Source organism: Nuphar pumila, chromosome 2, assembly GCF_984573655.1.
Source record: "Nuphar pumila chromosome 2, dmNupPumi1.hap1.1, whole genome shotgun sequence".
In the NCBI taxonomy this organism is placed as follows: Eukaryota; Viridiplantae; Streptophyta; class Magnoliopsida; order Nymphaeales; family Nymphaeaceae; genus Nuphar; species Nuphar pumila.
Window position 1 is genome coordinate 48,816,353 of NC_143250.1, and position 21,536 is coordinate 48,837,888.

Consider the following 21,536-nt stretch of genomic DNA (forward strand, 5'->3'; position numbering starts at 1 on the left):
TGGTGCCTACGAATTTCTAGTAATGCCATTCGGGTTGACAAATGCTCCAGCCACGTTCACGACTTTGATGAACCAGATATTCTACCCTTACTTAGACAAGTTTGTGGTAGTCGACCTGGATGATATCGTGATCTACATCAGCAACATGGAGGAACATGTCAGGCACTTGCGAACAGTGTTTCAAGTGCTGAAGGAAAATGACCTTTGTGTCAAACGAGAGAAGTGTCTCTTCGGGCAGGAGGAGATCAACTTCCTTGGCCACGTTATGGGGCGTGGTGTGCTGCGTATGGATGGGCAGAAGATAAGAGCCATCCAGGAAAGGGTTCCGCCAAGCAAAGTGCCAGAATTGTGGTGATTCCTCGGTTTGGCAAACTATTATTGGCATTTCATAGAAGGTTATTCCGTAATTGATGTGCCCCACACAGATTTGTTAAAGAAGAATCGGGTATGGTTCTGGACAGGAACGTGCCAAGATGCCTTTAATGGCTTAAAGAAAGCCTTAGTGAGGGAGTCAGTGTTGCGACTGCCTGATCATTCGAGACACTTTGAAGTCCACACGAATGCCTCAGACTTTGCCATTGGCGGAGTTATTATGCAAGATGGTCATCTGATTGCATATGAGAGTTGCAAGCTGAAAGATGCATAGAGGCGTTACACAATGCATGAACGTGAGATGACCGTCATTGTGTATTGCCTCAGGACCTGGTGGCACTACCTTTTGGGTGCCGAGTTCGTCGTCAAGAGGGACAATGTGGCCACGAGCTATTTTCAGACGCAGAAGAAGTGGACGCCTAAACAAGCTTGATGGCAGTTGTTTTTTGCTGAGTTCGACTTGGCCTTAGAGTACAAGGTTGAAAAGACCAATGTTGTGGCGGATGCCCTGAGCCATAGGGCTGAACTGGCAGTTGCGCGCGCAGAGCCTTCTGAAGTGCATTTGGAGGGTGCATTGCTGAGCCGCATCCGCGAATGTACGCAGCAGGATCCGACCGCATAACACCTTGTTTCTCTGGCGCAGGCAGGGAAGACTCGGCGATTTTGGCTACAAGATGGCCTCCTCGTAACAAAAGGGGGACGCATCTTTGTGCCACAGTGGGCAAGCCTTCGCCTAGAGCTACTCAAGGAGTGCCATAATACACTATGGACCGGTTACCCTGGTCAGGAGCGGACCTTAGCACTCCTTGAGTGCGGCTACTATTGGTCGCAGATGAGAGACGACGTTGAGGGGTATGTACGGACATGCCTCATCTGCCAGCAAGATAAGGGGACAAACCAGAAGGTTGTCGGTCTCCTTGAGCCTCTACCAATTCCAGAACGTCCTTGGGATAGCATCCATGGACTTTATTGTTAGTCTGCCGAAGGTAGAGGGCCTCAGTTCTATTTTGGTTGTGGTGGATCGTTTCTCAAAGTATGTCACCTTCATCCCAGCTTCCAAGGAGTGCCCTGCAGAGTTGTTTGTAAAGCATGTGGTGAAGCACTGAGGCATACCAAAGAGCATTGTGAGTGATCGCGATGCTCGCTTCACGGGCAAGTTCTGGCGTGAAGTATTTCGGCTAATTGGCTCTGAGTTGTTGTTTTCAACAAGCTTTCATCCGCAGACAGATGGGCAGACAGAGCGCATCAACGGGATACTGAAGCAGTACCTTAGGCACTTTGTTAGTGTCAATCAGAAAAATTGGGTGAAACTCATTGATGTGGCATAGTTTTGTTATAATCTGGAGAAGAGCGAGTCTTCAGGCCACAGTCTGTTTGAGATAGCCACGGGGCAGCAGCCACTGACCCCGCACACTCTTGCCGCACAAGAAAAGGGAAGGTCATCTTTCGCCTTTCAATTTGTTCGCGACTGGCACGAGCAAAATGAGTTGGCGAAGGCATTCTTACACAAAGCGGCAAAGAGAATGAAGAAGTGGACGGACAAACACCGTCGGCCCGCAGGGTTCCAAGTTGGGGACCAAGTGTTGGTGAAGTTATATCCTGGTCGCACAGGCATCTTCCGTGGGCGGCACCGCGGACTACTCAGAACGTATGAAGGACCCTTCACCATCACAAAGAAGGTGGGCAAGTTGGCATACAAGCTGGAGTTGCCCTCAGACTTCAAGGTACACCCGGTGTTCCACGTGTGCAACCTCAAGCAGTTCCATCCAGATGATGGAGACCCGAAACGCAGTGTGCCACAACGTGCTCCCATCATGCAGAGGGCCCCGGCAGCACAACGGGCCGATAAGCACCTCAGTCAGATCCTTCGCTACAAGGTCAACTACTTGGGGCAAGCGAAGAAATACTTGGTGCAGTGGGAGGAAACAGCGGAACCAACGTGGGAGACTGCATTTCGAATGAACAGTCGCTACCCGACTGAAGTCAGGGTTTACCACGAAACAGATGGAGCCGAGGACGGCGCATGATTTGAAGGGGGGAGCATGTTCCCTTGCGACTTACAGTGTATAGTTGCGCTTAGAGTCTGTTTTGCTTTTGTTGAGTCTGATGTAAGCTGCCCGGTTCAGGTGAATCAATACCCCGAAGAGGCAGCCCGTATACTTGAACTGTAATAGCCTGCGGGCAAAATTGTAAATGAAGTAAATGTGTTGAGCTTTCTTTTGTTCACCCTCATTGTGATTGTTTCTTGTGATTGCAATTTCTCTCCCTCTATTCTCTCTTGCTTTCTTGTACTCTGATTACAAGCTTCCGCGATCGGCAAGCGAGCTGACAAGTAGGCTTGCGGCGGTGAGGAAGGACCGTCACGCCGCGCTGGCCCATTGAAGGAAATAGGCCCGTGACAGAAACCTTCTAGTTTATTAATGACTCAAGTAGCGAACCATCTCAAGATCTTCTTCAATACTCTAGACAAAATACTGGGGAGCATCCATGTGCCCTTGACAGATATAATCATCTAACAAATATTGAAGAAACTAGTGTTAGAAGGTCAGAACGAACACATAGGCCTCCAAGTAGGTTTGTCTCATACGACTCCTTACCAAACTACAGGACATGTCTTCTAGCCATTCATTCCTATCATGAACCATCCAACTATAACGAGGCCAAAAATATAAATGAATGGGTTAAAGCCATGAAAATTGAATTAGATGCATTACATAAGGCTCACACTTGGGCAATTGAACCTCTTCCTATCGAAAAGAAGACAATAGGGTGTAGATGGGTGTTTAAAATTAAAACAAAAAGTGACGGGTCTCTTGAGAGATATAAAGCAAGACTTGTTGCAAAAGGATATTCTCAAGAATATGGTATAGATTATAAAGAGACTTTTGCCCCAGTAGCTCGTATGATTAAAGTTAGAACTCTAGTTGCTATAGCATATATTCGAAAATGGTCGATATATCAGTTAGATGTTAAAAATGCATTCTTGAATGAAAACTTAAATGAAGAAGTATACATGGATCCTCCCCCTGGTCAGTCTATTGAAAAAGGCACGGTCATTCGTCTTCAAAAAGCCCTATACGGGCTTAAACAAGCCCCTAAAGCATGGTATGATCGGTTCAGTGGTACGATATTAAAACTTGGATTTAAATCTTGTTACACTAACACTACTCTTTTTATGAGATCTACAGGTACCTCATTGATCATCTATGTCACATGGACTCGGCTCCAAGGTCGTCGCACCCGCGTCGACACGCACCGACATGGGTGCGGCTCGGACTCGGTCAACCTGACCCTGGGTGCGGTCAATGCACCCAGGGTCATTTTGGTCTATTTTTTGGAAATTTAAAAAAAATTAGGCTACAGAATTTTAAAAAAAAAACTTCGGGGGGGGGGGGGGGGGGGGAGGGGGGGGAGGGGGGCGTTGCCCCCTATAATCCCGCACCAAGGGTGCCCCCCTGGACCCCCGCCCACTGACCGCGCAGCGAAACCCACGTCGGGGGACCCCCCCCCCCTTCTTGTAAGGAAAAAAACCCTAAATCAGGCTTCACAACTCATCACCTGTCCCCTAATGGGCACAACTTTGACTGAGTCTGTATATATATATATATATATATATATATATATATATATATATATATATATATATATATATAGAGAGAGAGAGAGAGAGAGACGAGTTCCCGTGTTCAAAATTTTTGAAATTATGCCGCACCCGTGTTGCACCCGCACCCATGTGACAGTTGATCATTCTTCTTTTGTATGTTGATGATATGATCATTACAGGGAATGATCAAAAGGAAATTGAAGATATTAAAATTTTGCTTAAAAAATCCTTTGATATGACTGATCTTGGTTTTTTAAGATACTTTTTAAGAATTAAAGTGGCCTACTCACCAAGAGGATATATTTGATCTCAAATCAAGTTTGCAGCTGATATTGTTGAGCGTTCAGGAATCACTGGCACAAAATATGTTGATACTCCTGAAGTAATAAATGCAAAAATGTGAGCTGAAGATGGAGTATTATTAGATGATCCAACCTCTTATCGACAACTTATTGGATCATTGATGTATTTGTCCATTACAAGGCCAGATATTGCGCATGTCGTATATTCTGCAAGTCAATTTCAACATGCGTCCACAACCGTCCACATGAGTGCAGTATTAAGAATAGTTTGATACATAAAGAAAACTATATCTAAAGGACTATTCTTATCCTCTTCCTCATCCTTAAGTCTTATTTCTTACACTGATTCTGACTGGGGAGGAGATCCCAATAATCGTCACTCTACTACTGGTTTTTGTGTGTTTTTAGGTGATTCTCTCATTTCTTGGCAATGCAAAAAAAAATATAAAGTGTCTTTATCCTCTACATAAGTTGAGTATAGGGCAATGTCTACCACAACCATTGAAGTTGTGTGGATGAAAGCACTACTTTCCGATATGGGTGTTGATGTGTCAACCTTCAAAGTTATGTTGTGATAATAAAAGTGTCATTTATATAGCCAACAATCACACATTTCACGAGCGAACAAAACACATTGAGATGAATTGTCACTATGTTCGCGAAGAATATTTGAAGGTGCCTATTACATTGCCATATGTCCAGTCCAAATTTCAGACTTCTTCACCAAAACTCTTCCACTGCCTCAATTTTTGTATCTTCTTAGCAAACTTTCGGTGATTTCCCCATAAGTTTGAGGAGTGTTAAAAATAAAATTGTATTTGAATACCCGATAAGGGTATTTTTGTCTTTTATTATACAGTACAGTCCACTAAGGACTGAAATGTAATTTAGCATTGTAATAAATATACTGCCCAACAGCCATATTATGACTGTTAGGCACAACAGTCAAAATATGACTGTTGGGAGGCAATCCAACGTCTGCCACCCAACAGTCATAATAATGACTGTTGAAAGGCAGTCCAAAGAGCTGGATTGCCTCCCATGTGCTAGAGTGAGGCTCTATAAATATGGCCTCACTCCCTTGTTATTCTACAATGCTCTTAGAAGCATTTGAGGGTTTTTTCTAGAGTTTTTCCCATCTTATAGGCTTGTATGCCTCTTGTGTTGTTTGATATTTTTATCTCTTTTGAGATTGTATTTGGTCCATTAGTGACCAACCTTAAGTGAGTTTATTAAATCCCTTTGTTGGCATTGTGTTTGTTTCACTATTGTTTCATTGTACCTTGTTTCATTACATAGATACGGGGACACAAACTTTTTTTATGAAGTTGTTGATATGACTAGTAAATAACGGGGCAAGTTCTGGGTCCCAAAATGGAAGATCCATGTGAGATAAATTGGCAACATCAAATAGCTGGGGTCAGTTTCCAAGTATGGTCACAGTAGCATGTGATTCCTCTAGTTCTAGGGCGTAATGGATAATAGACCCTTTGTCAGCCTAAGCAGGAAGGCTCTAAAAGAAGATTAATGGATTGGTATTGGGTAGGTCAAAAAGGTCCATATATATATTTATGCATGTTAAATCTGTTGGTAAGCATAAACAATCTATAGAAAATAAGAAAATATGAGGAAGGAGAGGAATTATCTGGGAATCGACAGCCTCCTTCTATTCAAGATGGGTTGCAGTAAACCTTGATTATATTAAATAGGGTTACAACATTTTTTACAAGGACAAAAAGGCCCTGTATAGGAAATACATATTACAACATTATAAAACGCGTGAATGGATATGGATCCAATAAGGGATCTATATCCATTCATATTCTAATACCCTCCCTCAAGTTGTGCATGGGTTTGGACCATGTGCAACTTGTTTTTCAAATACCAGAAGCAGTGACTTGTGAGACCCTTTGTGAACATATCGGCAACTTGGTCTTTTGAAGGCACATAAACTGGTTCAATGTCTTTGTCTGCTATTTTTTGTCTGATGAAATGTTGATCAATCTCAATATGCTTGGTCCGACTGTGCTGGACAGGATTTAATATGATTTGTATAGCACTTTTATTATCACACATAAGTGTCGAACTTGAGAGGGCATCGCTCATCTCCCTAAGCAAATGTCTAATCCAGGTCACTTCTGTTGTGGCAGCTGCCATAGATCTATACTATGCCTCTGTGCTAGATTTTGCCACTGCCTTCTGTTTTCTGCTACTCCATGAGACCGGATTTTCTTCAATAAAAACACAGTATCCTAAGACAGACCTTCTCTTATCTGGATCTCCTGCCCAGTCTGCATCTTTATATGCCACTATGTCATGTTTTGGTGTTTTTCATAAAGATTGTATATATGAGAGTCTATCACCCACTGTGCCCTTCAGATAACGAAGAATGCGTTTAACAGCAGACATGTGACCAGTCCTCAGTTCATGCATGAACTGGGATACTTGATTAACAGAATAAAAGTAAGGTATTGTAACATACCCACCAAACTACGATACTTGGTTACATCAGGATATAATTCATCATCACAAATACTGAGCTTTTGGTTGATAATACTGGGTGTAGACAGAGGTTTGCAATATGTCATTCTTGCTTTATCCAGAAGATCAAGAGTGTATTTGTGTTAGGTTAATGACATTTTTCCACCCTGTCTGTCCACCTCTACACCAAGAAAATACCTCAGTTCCCCAAGATCTTTTATTTTGAACCGCATACACAATAAATCTTTAATTTGTTGAATATGGTCTGAAGTATTGTCAATGATCACTATATCATCAACATATATAAGCAAGAAAACAATAGTAGTACCGTCCCAAAATATAAACAGAGAATTATCCAATTGGGAACGAAAGAAACCATATTTCTGAATTTCTAAGGAAAAGCTTTCAAACCATGACCTGGAGGCTTGCTTCAAACCATATAAGGCTCTGCTTAATTTGCATACATATTCTTTTGGATTTCTCTCTGCATAACCTTGAGGTTGTTCCATGTAGACCTCTTCTTTTAAATCTCCATGAATGAATGCATTTTCAACATCAAGCTGACTAAGGACCACCCATGTTCAATTGCTAAGCCCAGCATGATACGAATAGTTCCCATCTTCACCACTGGGCTGAATGTCTCATCATAATCTTGACCATATTCTTGAGTGAAACCCTTGGCAACAAGGCGTGCCTTGTACCGTTCAATGCTACCATCAGGTTTATATTTAATTTTATATACCCATTTTGAACCAACAACATTTTTATTTGGAGGGCGACCAACTATCTCCCATGTTTGACATTCATGAAGTGCCTCAATCTCTTCATTCATCGCTTCAATCCATTTATTGGATTGGAGAGCTTGACGAAAACCAAGTGGTTCATCCTGCTTTTCAATCTTGGATAGAAAAATCTGAAAATCCATAGAAAAGTTATCATAACTAACTCACTTCTCAATAGGATGCCTTATCCTACCTGAACCTCTTGGTGCCTCTCTGTTATTAGACAATGTTATGTGTTCTCCAGCAGGTATATTTGTTTGCTCTCTGGGTCTTCTGATATAGACATTACCTTTGTATCTCAGACATTTTGTGTCTAATGCATCTCAGACATTTCAAGGGTCATAGTAGACTACTCTGAAGCATGTGAAATGAGTTCAGCAATGAGCCATGGGTCATACCAATGAGCAACTGCGTCCATATGTTCACGATCATGACCTGCTTCATTTCCCAGAAAACTAATTTCATCAAAAATAACATTTCTGGAAATTCTAATCTTCTTATAGACAGGATCATAGCACTTGTACCCCTTGTGCTCGTCTGCATAACCTACAAATTGGCATACAAAAGCTTTGTCCTGAAATTTAGTTCTCATGGATTTATCAATGTGTACATAATATGTGCATCCAAAAAATCTTAGCTCATCATAATTAGGATGTACTCCATATAGAGCATAATAGGGAGACGGATTTTCAAGAATAGGCATAGGAAGACGATTTATCACATGAGTAGCAGTAGTCCAAAGATTAATAGGTAATTTACAACCATGCTTCATACTCATTGCACTCTCCACAATATGCCTATATTTACGTTCGGCAATTCCATTTTTGTTGTGGGGTGTACGGGCAAGAAACGCTACGATGCATCCCATTATCTTGAAGAAAATCTAAAAATTCTTTGGAGGAATACTCACCGCCCCCATCACATTGGAGGATTTGAATATTTTGGGAGAATTGAGTTTTAACGTAGGAATGAAAAGTGGTGAAAAATAAGGAAGACTTCTGATTTATGTTTCATAAAGAATATCCAGGTAAAGCGAGAGAAACTATCAATAAAGGATACATAGTATTTGCTTCTAGAAGAAGAAGGATCGGGAGCAAGACCCCAAATATCAGAACATATTATTTCAAAAGGCATGAAAGCTCTTTTATTTATTTGATGAAAGGGAAGTACATGACTCTTGCAAACCTGACAACTGGGACATATTTTGTCCCTCAGCAATGAAGGTGAAACAAACTCTTAAATAAAACCATGAGACACTAATTTTTCAATAAAGACTCTACTACAATGACCAAGATGAGAATGCCAAAGATCTGGCTTATTGCATTTGGATATACTTAGAACATCTTTAGAAACACGATCGGACTTAGGCTTCAGGACACTGGAGGCTGGTATCTTCATTGAAAATGTACATGTTTCCACGTCGCTCTCCTTTAGAGCACGTCTGCTTCGTTTGAAGATCCTTGACAAAGACAAAAGTAGGAATAAATTCCACAGATAAATTGGTAGAATCAACAAGTTTAGAAACAAAGACAATGTTTTTCTTTATATTTGGTGCATGGACAACATTGGATAAAGGGATGGATGAAGACTCAGACAAAGGAATTAGGACATTGCCTACGCTTGAAATAGGGTGGTGAGTCCCATCTCCTGTTACAATATTAGATTTACCAAAATATGGGGTCAAAGTAGAGAACTTACCTGCATTTTCAGTGACATGAGCCGCATCCCCAGAATCCACATACCAAACTCCATTATCATTCTACTTCAAATTCAAGTTGGCCATTGCAGACAAGAGAAGACCCTTAGCATCATCACTGACCCGGGAAGTACCTGAGGTTCCTGGTGTGACAACATTTTTATGGTTTTGAATTTTGTTACGATTTTGTGGGTTAAACCAGCAGTTAGCCTTGATATGACCACGTTTGTTACAGAGATAGCATGTGGGAACACTCTTTGAAGAACCGGCAATGAAATTTGGCGTAGGTAGCAACCCACGTCCACCCTGAATGTGTGCTCCTCTAATTCTACCATGCCCCTCTTTATAGGAAAGATCTCCCTGTGTGCAATCAGCTGTCATGCCTGTGGCAAAAACATCATGCGCAGGTGATTGCCCTGCTGAAGTATCAGACATGACATTTCATACTGAAGAAGTTTAGCGCGTAAATCCTCAAAACTGGGCAATGTAGGTAAACACAATAAAGAAGTGACAAGAACATGATACTCTGGCCCCAGGGCACTCAGCGATTGTTGTACTTTTTCTTTATCTGATACTGGATATCCGACAATGGCTAATTGATCTGTAAAGCTTTTAACTTGATTTAAAAATTTAATAATAGTCATTGACCCCTTTTTCAAAAGTTGGAATTCACGCTTGAGAAATAACACCTTAGCTTCTGATATCTGAGAGTAAGTCTGAGCTAGAGTCTCCCACAGTGTTTTAGTTGTGCAATCATCAGGAATAGAAACTAATACCTCTTGAGACAATGTGGAAGTGATATACACGACAAGAGCTTGATCGCGCTGTAATGAAATATGCGGAAAACCAAAGAGTGCGATACGCACTTACAATACCCACCAAACACCCAAACCCACAAAGAGACAACACAACATAAAAATATAAATGTCTCTTATTGAAAAGAGAGAGAGCTCTCAAGAGTGAAAAATACAAGAGGGGTTCACCCCTATATATACACAAAGAAGAAGAGGAGGGATGGCCTTATGGCCTTAAAAGAAAAGCCACCTAGGGGGCTCCCCATGAAGTCGTTGGGGGCCCCATCGACTCCATGGTGGGGCTCCTTATGTGAACAAAAAAACAAAAAAGAAAAAAAAATAAAGTGCAAAAATAAAGGGAAAATAACAAGTACCCCTATCGGGTACTTGTGAAATGACTAAAATACCCCTATTGGGTATATTAGACAAAATATACATATATATATATATATTGCATGTATTTTAACACGCGCTTCATCCAGGCAACAAATGCAGGGTTACGAACAACGTTTGCCATTCCTTCTCCCTCTTTTGTTTCTTGTGTAATAAACTCTGAAGCCGCTGAAACTGAGCCATCCAAGTGACCTGTAAGATCTTGACTTCGAATGAAGGGAGTGATCTGCCTTTTCTAAGTCAAGTAGTTATTTGAATTTAATTTTTCAGAGACAAGCTGCCCCAGAAAGTTGGAAGAAAGACCAGAGTTGGCATAAGTATCTATTGACAAACCTTGGAGACTCATATTGGGGAATTAAGAGGAATAAAAAATAACAACAATAGCTTTAAAGAGAGATCTGAAATCAAAACAGCAAAGCAAAAATGATGTGACTGATTTTAGATTGAATATAGAACCAGAATGAAGGAGAAAGCGTGAAATAACCCACACGACATGGTCGGCTGGTGAAGGAGAACAACAGATTTTTAAAAGATGAGATGCAGATTGGAAGAAAACAGAGAAAGCGTGAAATAACCCACACGACACAGTCGGCAGGTGAAGGAGAACAGCAGATTTTTAAAAGATGAGATGCAAATTGAAAGAAAACAGGATAGCCAGACGCTAATATAAGAAATATATGAAGATGAAGACAGACACAGGGAAGCAGAAGTGTTTTAGGGTTTAAGAGGAAGGAGAAAGACACGACAGATCTGTTGGAATACACAGCAAATCTGAATGTGATTCAGATCTGCGATAAGACTGTTGGATATTTAGGAAACGTGAGATAGAGAAAGAAGAAAAGAGCGACAAACTTTTGGTGAACAAAATAGAAAGAGAAGAGGACGACAGGAGGCAGATCAGCACCCGTTGACGAGAAGGAAGAGACGACTTTTCACACCCAGAAATTTTGCTGCTCTGATACCATGTTAAATCTGTTGGTAAGCAAAAACAATCTATAGAAAATAAGAAAATATGAGGAAGAAGAGAGGAATTGTCTGGGAATCGACAGCCGCCTTCTGTTCAAGATGGGCTGCGGTAAACCTTGATTATATTAAATAGGGTTACAGCATTTTTTACAAGGACAAAAAGGCCCTGTATAGGAAATACATATTACAACATTATAAAACACGTGAATGGATATGTATCCAATAAGGGATCCATTCATATTCTAATAATGCAAACATCACATTATATGAATTTTTTATCATGCTTGGTTAAGACATCATTAGTACACAGAAGGGCATAAACTCTCGGTCTATTCTATTCTTTATTTAAATGTAAAACAAGATAACTCAAGGACAATCTACACAAATGGATATAACCTCATCCATGAGAGCTATCAGAGTCATTTTGCATATTCTTATAATATGTAGATGCAAAAGCACGTAACACCAGTAAGTATGATCATCAACACAGGCATGCTGAACATTTTGAAGTACCCACACTATACAGCTCATGAGTCAATGGAGACTGCTTAATCAGGTGCATTCCAGGTTGGTTCTAATAATAACAACAATAATATAAACCAAGGTTGTAAGTATCATATCGTTACCCATATCGGTCAGGCACCAAAGTAACACTGCATTGTATCGTAATTTTTTAATAAAAAAACTTCTAAAAATCCAAAAAAATAAAATAACAGAAAAAATTAGCAAAAATTCTAAAAAAAATCATATCACATGAAACAATGATGAATTGCATAAAATACAACCATAAAATCACATATGAAGAATTTATGTCTCTATGAGATGCACAAGACATCAACTAATATAGAACCATAGATAATATTGCATGCATATCTCACAAGAACAATGCAAAATATTAAATATCTTACAATAAAGAACATGCCACAAGACTCAAACTTTCATATTATATAAACAAAAATATTATGAAAATAGTTTCACTTTATTTTCCATTGGTTTTCACTCATTAGTTGATTGCGCCGTTGTCATGCTGGATCATCTTATATCATCTTTGTTGGAGGAGTGTGGAGCCTGATTTCTACTATAAAATGCACTTCTAATGGCATCTAGACAAATGGAGAAGTCAACCTTCAAATGATATTTAAAACCCAAAAAGAAGAAAATAACTTTCGGCCTTTTTAAAGTGTGTCGAAGGTGCAACGTACGATACAAGTGTGTATCATATCGTAAAACCCAGAAGTAACAATATGTATCATATTGTATCATACGATACGGTGCGATACAATACTTACAACACTGATATAGTAACTTGTCACAAAAAAGTATCAACAATAAATATCTATAATAACAACAATATTACTAATATAAATAAGGCTTTGTTTGGGAGTCGGGCGATGGGAGTGGAGAAGAAAACAAGTGATGATACTGGAGCTATCAACTACATCCTTGTGATGTTGCCGTTGTAAAGTTTATACAAAAGAGGTGTTACAAGAGAACCTTTATACAAAATTACAAAAAAAAGACGTGTTCAGGAGAAAAATAGCAGAGAGAGAGTGGATCATTGATATCATCACGTCATCGCGCCATCGCCTGCAGCATCAACTAATCATCACCTGCACCCGTGAAAATTGGTCAGACTTATGAAAGCCTGATAGATGCATTGATAACAAAAGTCAACACAAAACTAATGTATGTGTTATACATTTTGCGATGTGCAGTTTCAGAATAAGTAAAAATGAGCATGGAAATCTTGTTTCAATAATTACTAACTTGTGGGTATGCACAGAATAAAACATAGAAACAATTGGCATTGTCCGGTGGTTTATTATTTTATGTATTTTGATACCCCGGACAACTAGCTGAATCCGCTAGCCTATTGACCGAGAGAAAATTCCCCAGAGACATAAATGACAAGGGATGCATCCGAACTTCTTCAGAAGTCAATGGGATCTACCACCCAGGATAATAGTTGGTAGCCCAGTCCCCTAACTCCGATTATCAGGGACACCGAGTCATTGCCACTCGAGGAGCATAGTTGTTAACAACTTGTCTATCAGAGTTTTTGTACTATCTCATCCTCTCTCTTGAAAGAACAAAAAAAATGAATGGGTATGTTATGTCTAGTTTTAACTAATGACCCATTCTACATGTTTTGGTCTTTTAAACCAAATCGAGCATCTTGCCTGTGAAGGAGATCATTTCATTTATGTGATTTTCCTTAGCCAAGTGCTATATCGCACTTTGAGGTCATAATAAACCTCTAGTTCATTCATCGTTGTACTAACATGTTGTGCATGTTTAACAATACCAATACGATGGGGACGATGTGGGTTTTCTCAAAAGGAAACCTCAACCACAATGATATCCCGTGCCTTAGGTCGAGACCGGTTTGGAAAGGGGTTTAGAGGAACTTTCCAATGCTAGATAGTTTGTCTAGCAAGTATGGACGAGACATCATTGGTCCAAGTATACAAGGGAGTCTTCCATAAACTTGGGGTAAGCTATGTATGACACTGGTGTTGCGAATATGCAACCGTAAAATATTTGTTTTACTTTTTAAGACATCGGGGAAATGCGAGCTTGAAATCTCACTTGGGGATTTTTTCAATAAAATTGAATTACTGTGAGGATGCGCAAATTTGCGTCTTTAAATACATATATGCTAGCGTAATTTAAAGTAGACAGGAGCGCGCAAAACAGTGTTCCACATTAAAAACATAAGCATGTGCATATTTCAGCGCGACAGCAAAGTAAATGATATTAAGCATGGCCCGATTTGTCAAACCACATATCAAACTAAATAAATTGTGTAAAGCAGTAGCCTATGCACATTTAAGTGTGGCGACAAAGTAAATAACATAAAGTAAGGCCCGATGTGTAAAACCACAAATCGAGCTAAATAAATTACAGAAAGCTAGAGCATGTGCATGTTACAATGCGACGACAAAATAAATGACATAAAGCAGGGTCCGATGTGTGAAACCACTCATCGAGCTAAATAAATTGCAGAAAGCTAAAGCCTGTGCACATTACAGCGTGACGGCAAAGTAAATGACATAATTTAAAATGGACAAGAATACGAAAAACTGCATCCTTGAGTTAAAAGCATATATACTAGAAGTGTTCTGACATTATTCTCGCATGCAACTTTTCCGTACAACGGAGATGGTCTGAATTTGTTACGATTCTGAGCGTAGGTTATAATATTGTTGTGCCTCGGTAACCATGCTGAAAATAAGAAGTCTCGTATGTTGGGCCAAATGGTGCGCTGAAAATGATTTTTATCGTGTTGCGAATAGAATGATGTAACAAACTTAATTTAACAGAATAAGCGATGATTGTGTTGCAGGGGTCGAACCTGAACCCAGTTCAAGTCGACCAGACCAAGACGGGTTTTGACTACTGATTCGGGCTTGGTTTCCAACTGAGTCGGTTTGTTCCCTAATCGACTAGGGACCGAGCTCAACTCAGTTTTGTTGTGTGCGAGGGGCAGCGGCCAAAAGAAAAAGGGGGCAGGGTGGTGGCTCGACTGAGCTGAGCCGAGCCCAACCCGAGCTCCAGGGTGCACCCTGGCTCGACTAGGCTGGTGGGCTTGACCAAGTCGAGCCCAGCCCAACCCACTTAAAAACACCCAAGGCAGAGAAGCAGGTGGGCTCGACAGAGACAAGCCCCTCCCTCTCCCTGACAGGGTTTGGGCCCCCTGGCAAAAACCGAACCCAGGCTGGCACAGCGGCAGCCTTGCTGCCACTGTTGCGGGCGATGGAACAAAGCCACCGCCCTGGTGGCTCAGTTGAGCCGAGCCCAACCCGAGCCCCAGGGTGCACCCTGGCTCGACTAGGCTGGTGGGCTTGACCAAGTCGAGCCCAGCCCAACCCACTTAAAAACACCCAGGGCAGAGAAGCAGATGGGCTCGACAGAGACAAGCCCCTCCCTCTCCCTGACAGGGTTTGGGCCCCCCTAGCAAAAACCGAACCCAGGCTGGCACAGCGACAGCCCTGTTGCCACTGTTGCAGGCGATGGAACAAAGCCACCGCCCTAGTGGCTCTGATTCCCCATTCGAACCATACAAGAGGGGGTATGACTGCCCAAAAAGGAAAAGCCGCAACAGCCTCAGGCTGTTGCCGATTTCCCTTTCAGAAAAAATGACCGAAGAGGGTGCTAGACACCCTCTCCCTGTCAAGCCAAAGCCACCAGCGATGGCTCTGGTTTACCGGCGAAAAGCAGGGAAGAAGAGGGAGGGCAGCACCCGAGTGGTGCCACCGCTCAGGCAAGGTGGCGGCATCGGACGATGCCACCATCACCGAGAAAAAGAAAGGGGGAGGGTGGCACCCACCACCACCGAGAAAGAGGGAGAGAGAGGATCTGAGAGAGAGAACAAAGAGAGGGACTTACCAACGAGGGAGCTTCGGCAAGATGCGATCGGGGCTCTTGCGTAGAAAAAGAGAGAGAGAGAGAGAGAGAGAGAGAGAGACTGGGAGAAGGGCCGGGCTGAGTTTTAAAAAGAAACCCCTCCTCCCGTGGGGGTTTAAATAACGTAACAGGAGAGAATGTCGACATCCAACCCGGATCCGGTCGGATCCAACCTAGATCCAACCCATGACTTTTGGGTAAGGGGGGGATTTGGATTGGGTTGGGTCCATTTGGTCCCAACTTAATCTATACAAATATATATATTTTGAAGAACCCATAAAAATTCATGAATTTTACAGGAAAACTATGTTCGTACCTACAAAACCCCACACTATGGAAAGCCAAATAATGAGAAGCAAGGCAATGAGTATAAAAGAAAAAAAGTTATTTACTATTGTCATGAACCGGGATATATAAAAACATATTGTCCTAAATTGAAGAAACCTTATGAGAAGAAGGTTGCCTTTGTTAGACCTCCACAAGAGTTAAGTGAACCATCTATTGGAAACATATCTTTAACACAATTAGTGTGGAGGCTCTTCAACCTCTACTCAAAGGAGCATCCTCATCCACTAGAGTTGCAGTCTCCTCATTCGACCTCTCCGATCCCGATAAATCTCTTTGGCTTCTTGACTCAGGTGACTCTTTTCATATGACACCAAATATGTTATTTGAATGTCATAACTCAAGTGGGTCAAATGTTTTCACTTCTGATGGAATATCTCTTAAGATAAAAGGAATAGAAAATTTTGAAAACATTTCTCAAAACTCAAAAGAACTTTGTATTCCAAAAATTAGATATATTCCTAAACTTAACTTAAATCTTTTATCTGTTTTTCAATTATCTGACCATGGTTGTACTTGTGATTGTCGAGTGCAGGATCGCTAGTCAAGGAAGCTGATTGAGGAAGGACATAAAGAAGGAGGCATGTACTACATAGATTTTTTAAAAATACCCAAGAATACATTTTGTTGCAATGTTCAGAAATTGGATTTGGATCTATGGCATAAGAGACTTGGCATCCTGGTATATTTAAGATTCAGTTGTTTCCAAAGATTAAAAAATTTTACATGTGAAAATTGTATTCTTGGTAAAATGAAGAGATTACCATTTCAAGAAAAAACCTAAAGAGACTATTCCTAGTTACATTATATATATATATATATATATATATTTTTTACATTTTTTTAACAGGATCATCCAGAAGCTACCCATCATCAATCTTCATTTTGACATTTGTTACTTCAGGAGTGTCAACCTTTTTGTCATCTGATATTCCAGACCTGAAAATAATATCGAAAGCAAACTTAGATTGAGACAATAAATACCCTCTAAGGGAATAAGCAACCTCTATTCCTAAAAAATATCTTTAAAACCCAAATCAGTCATTTCAAACTCCCTATTTATCTCCTCCAGTGATTATCATATCATCCACATGGAGAAGCAAGATGACAATACCTGCATCAAAATTCTTAACAAATAAAGTCGTGTGACTCAAACAAGATCTAAAGCCAATATTAAGCATAGCATCACTAAATCTATCAAATTAAGCTTTGAAGCTTGTTTTAGGCCATACAATGCTTTTTCTAGACGAAAAGCCTTCTTGTGAGGCATTTTTATACCAGGATGTGCCTCCATGTACACTTCTTCTTCAAGATTGCCATTTAAAAAAATATTTTTAACATCCATTTGATATATAGGTCAATTTTTAATTGAAGCAACTGCAATGAGAGTTCTAATTGTAGTCATTCGAGAAACAGGTGCAAAAGTTTCTTCATAATCTAAACCATGTTTTTGTGCATACTCTTTGGCGACTAGCCTAGCTTTGTATCTCTCAAGGGTCTCATCACTCTTGGTTTTTATCTTATATACCTATCTACAACATACGGGTTTCTTTTCTTGAGTGAGATCTTGAATAGTCAAAGTGTGATCATTTTCTAATCCATCTAATCCTACTTTCACGGCCTTAACACATTCTAAGTGATCTTTGGCTTGAGTATATGAAGAGGGTTCTATATATGAATGTATTAGGGCTATACATGCTTGATATTTGGACAGAAAAGAGTCACAGGATACAAACTTATATGGAGGTTGTGGGACTCGAGATGATTTCCTAGTTTGTAGTTCCTTTTCATTTAAGTTAGAAAATTTTTCAAGTGCACATGAAAGTTTTTTATGCCCCCATCTAGAATATTGTAAGCAAGATTGATCCTATGAGGCACCTTATCTCTTGATTCAATAACATTTTCAAAATCATATTCACAATCACATTCAATAACATCTTGGTTGAACCCAAGGTCAAATAAAAATGAGTACTCAGTTACTTAGCATGATCTTTTTCAAAGAAATTTTTTTTTCCAAAAACGTAACATTCCAAAAAATATACAATTTTCTATTTTTAGGATCTTAACATCGATATCCTTTTTGGTTATCAGTATAGCCAAAAAAAAAGAACACGGAATAACTCTAGGTGAAAATCTGTCATTTTTATTGGTTAATACAAAACATTTGCAACCGAAGACTTATAATTTAGCATAATAAGGGGATATTTTAACAAGTTTTTCAATAAGAGAAATATTTTGTAAAGAAGAGGATGTCATTCTATTTATACGATAGACAAAAGTTAGGACAACTTCTGCACACAAAAAAATTGGCACATGACTTGCAATAAGGTCCTTGAAGTTTCAATGATGTGACTATGTTTTCTTTCGATCAAACTATTTTGTTATGGTGTGTGAGGACAAGATTTTTTTATGTGTGATGTCATGGAAAGATAATTTTTAAATTCATTTGAAATAAATTCTCCACCTGAATCAGTGTGAAATATAGAAATTTCCTTTTCAAATCTATTTGTAATTATTTTATAAAATATCTTTGTTTGGGGTCATATGAAAAGATGCACCAAAATCAAGCCAAGGAATTTTACCGGGATCGGAATAAGATGAAATAGCAGCCCCAGTTAAGGAAGATGCTCCTTTGAGAAAAGGTTAAAGCGCTTCCACTAATTGAATCTTGTGATGTAGAAATATCTTTCTTACCTTGTGGAGATTTTACTGATGCAACCTTCTTCTCATATGCCCCTTTTAGTTTAGGACATTGGAGCCTAAATGTGTCCCGGTTCATGGCAATGATGACAAATAGCTTTTCTTCTATCATAGTCATTTCCTTGTCTTCTATAATGAGGTGGCTTATATGTACAAACATAGTTTCCTAGTCTAGAAACGGCTAAGACTGAGTCATCTTCACTTTTGCTTACATGCTTTTTCAATATATTTTCTTTCATACTCAACTCTTCTATAATATCTTCAATAGAAGGCACTTTTCCTCTATGGAAAAGAATAGATTTTGTAGATTTAAATTTCGGTATTAGATCGTTAATAAATTGGTAAAAGTGTTCCACATCTATTTGTCTTTGGCAAGGGACAATGCCACTTTGGCTCTAGAAGAGCCAATTCTTCCCAAAATTCGGATAGGTCATTATAATATTCTTTAATAGTTTTATCCCCTTGGACCATAATCCAAACTCTTTCTTGCATATTGCATATATATGCAATATCTTTAAGAGAATACATTCTCAAATTTGGCAAACCTTGAACATTTTTTTACATCCATACTACTAACAAGCCAAGACATGATCTTGACATGTCTCATCTTCCATTCCTTTCATTTTTTCTCATAAGAAGTTATAGCCTTGGTCTTTTCATTTTCGGTTAGAGGCACGGATTGGACCACATTTACTAGTCCTCATAACCCTTTTTCTCAAATAAGGTGCTTCATAATAGAAGCCCATATTACATAGTTGAAATCATTGAGTTTTACAGGTTTAATGGTGACATTATCATTGTCATCCATTTTACAAGGACTAAGAGAGGAGGAGAGAAAGAGAATAAGAAGTGAAGAGAGAAGAAAGAGCAAATATGAAATACAAACACTCCACCGAACCACCCATGATTCACACGATCACTTTGAACTCTTGCAAGATCACCAACACCTTAAGAAGATCAAATAGGCTTCAATAGTTCCAAGCTCTAATACCATGCAAAGATAAGTTGATCACCTTTAAGCACCAACAAATCATTCAACAACAAGTGCAATACACAATCACAAGTGCTACGAAGAGCACAATCACAAGTGCCACTAAGGGCATACACAAAGATAAAAAATAAAATCTTTTATTGAAGAACAAGTATGCAAGAAGCATGCTTTTACAAAGGGGATAGACACCTAGATTTATATACAAAAGGGGGAGAAAGGAGAGCAAAGAGAGAGAACATGAAGAGAGGGGCCTTAGTCCAACGGCTGGAAATCCAGTCGTTGGGCCTCCAAGTCAACTAAGTTGACTTCAATCCAAAGTTGTTCAACCTCCCCCCCCCCACCCCCACACAGATATATATATATATATATATATATATATATATATATATATATATATATATAATGTGTATATATGTATATTTCTATATACATACATATATTATATACATATATGTACAATTTAACACTAACAGTCCATAAAGGGCCTAAAGGTAGGTCTATTGCCCTTCATCATTGTTCAATAAGTCTTCAGAATCTAGAACACTTTATGGACCAATATACATCACATAAATGGCCATATTTACCCGATTATAAGCACAGAAAGTTAATGATTAGATTACCTCCACGGTAGCCGATGGCGAATTGCGGAGACCATGTGATGACTTTCCACTATGACAAACATAAATGTGAACAATCAATTGAAGAAAGCAATTTACTAGCCAAAACAAAGAGAAACTCCAAACATTAATATGAGAACAAGTATTAAAAGATGCAACATGATGAACCCAACAAGGATCCGTTAAATAATATATTGGCAACATAATCTCCCAATAAAAATCTTTGAACCAACAATAACTCAAAGAGGATAGCACTTTAAACAAATAACACCCAACATTCATTAATTAATGTAGGAAAATTATATAGCACAGAGAGAAAATAACAATACAACTTAAACAGCATCAATGCAGATTAGAATCAAGAATCCCAGAATTATGTATCCAAGATCATTGCAGAAACATGATCAGCCGCACAATAGTTTTAGACAGAAAACATTCAAGCACACTTGAATGAATTCATTTTAATTTATGGTTTCTTCTCTAGAAGAAAACCAGCTAAACTCATTCTTTAGAGGCAACCGTATTCAACAAACATGGACAGTCTATCTCATACATAAAACTATATTACTTGTCGGGCATTAAGTCTGACAACATTTATTATACAATATTTTAATGACCAAAACAATACTTTCCAGTGGAATTAAATGTGCGGCCAAAAGAAACAACCTTGAATTGGAAAACCATAGCATCTCACCCAAAAAAAAAAAAAAGAAATGTCTACAGTCCCCAACACTATACGAGTTGCCAAAAAGGAGAGCACTAGCACATCCAACACCACTCAAACGATCTCAATCAATCAGCCACTAAGCCTCTAAATGTAATTAAGCATTTCCTATTATAACTCATTCATGGCTCCAGAATGGAACTCTCTAATTTTTTACTGCAATGATGAATATTCAAAATCAGCATAACTATGCATGTTTCGAAGAACGAAATCAGAGGACAGCCACAAATAGAACAAACCATATTTTGTCAAAGGAGTACAAAGTTTCCAACAAGAAAATCTTGAAGAACTCAGAATGCTTTTTTATCAAGCTACTGCTTAATACAAATCACCAACTTAGCTCCCTGAAATCATCATGATGA

At 39.4% G+C, this 21,536-nt stretch overlaps 1 protein-coding gene across 1 annotated transcript in view; it reads right to left on the reverse strand.

The window, feature by feature from the left end:
* The window catches only part of EDD1 (glycine-tRNA ligase), a 211,065-nt gene that overhangs the window by 100,670 nt on the left and 88,859 nt on the right, over positions 1–21,536 (reverse strand). Inside the window, exon 20 of the mRNA XM_089995743.1 lies at positions 20,454–20,502. Within this exon, the coding sequence (XP_089851869.1) occupies positions 20,454–20,502 (49 nt within the window). The remainder of the gene's footprint in view (positions 1–20,453; positions 20,503–21,536) is intronic.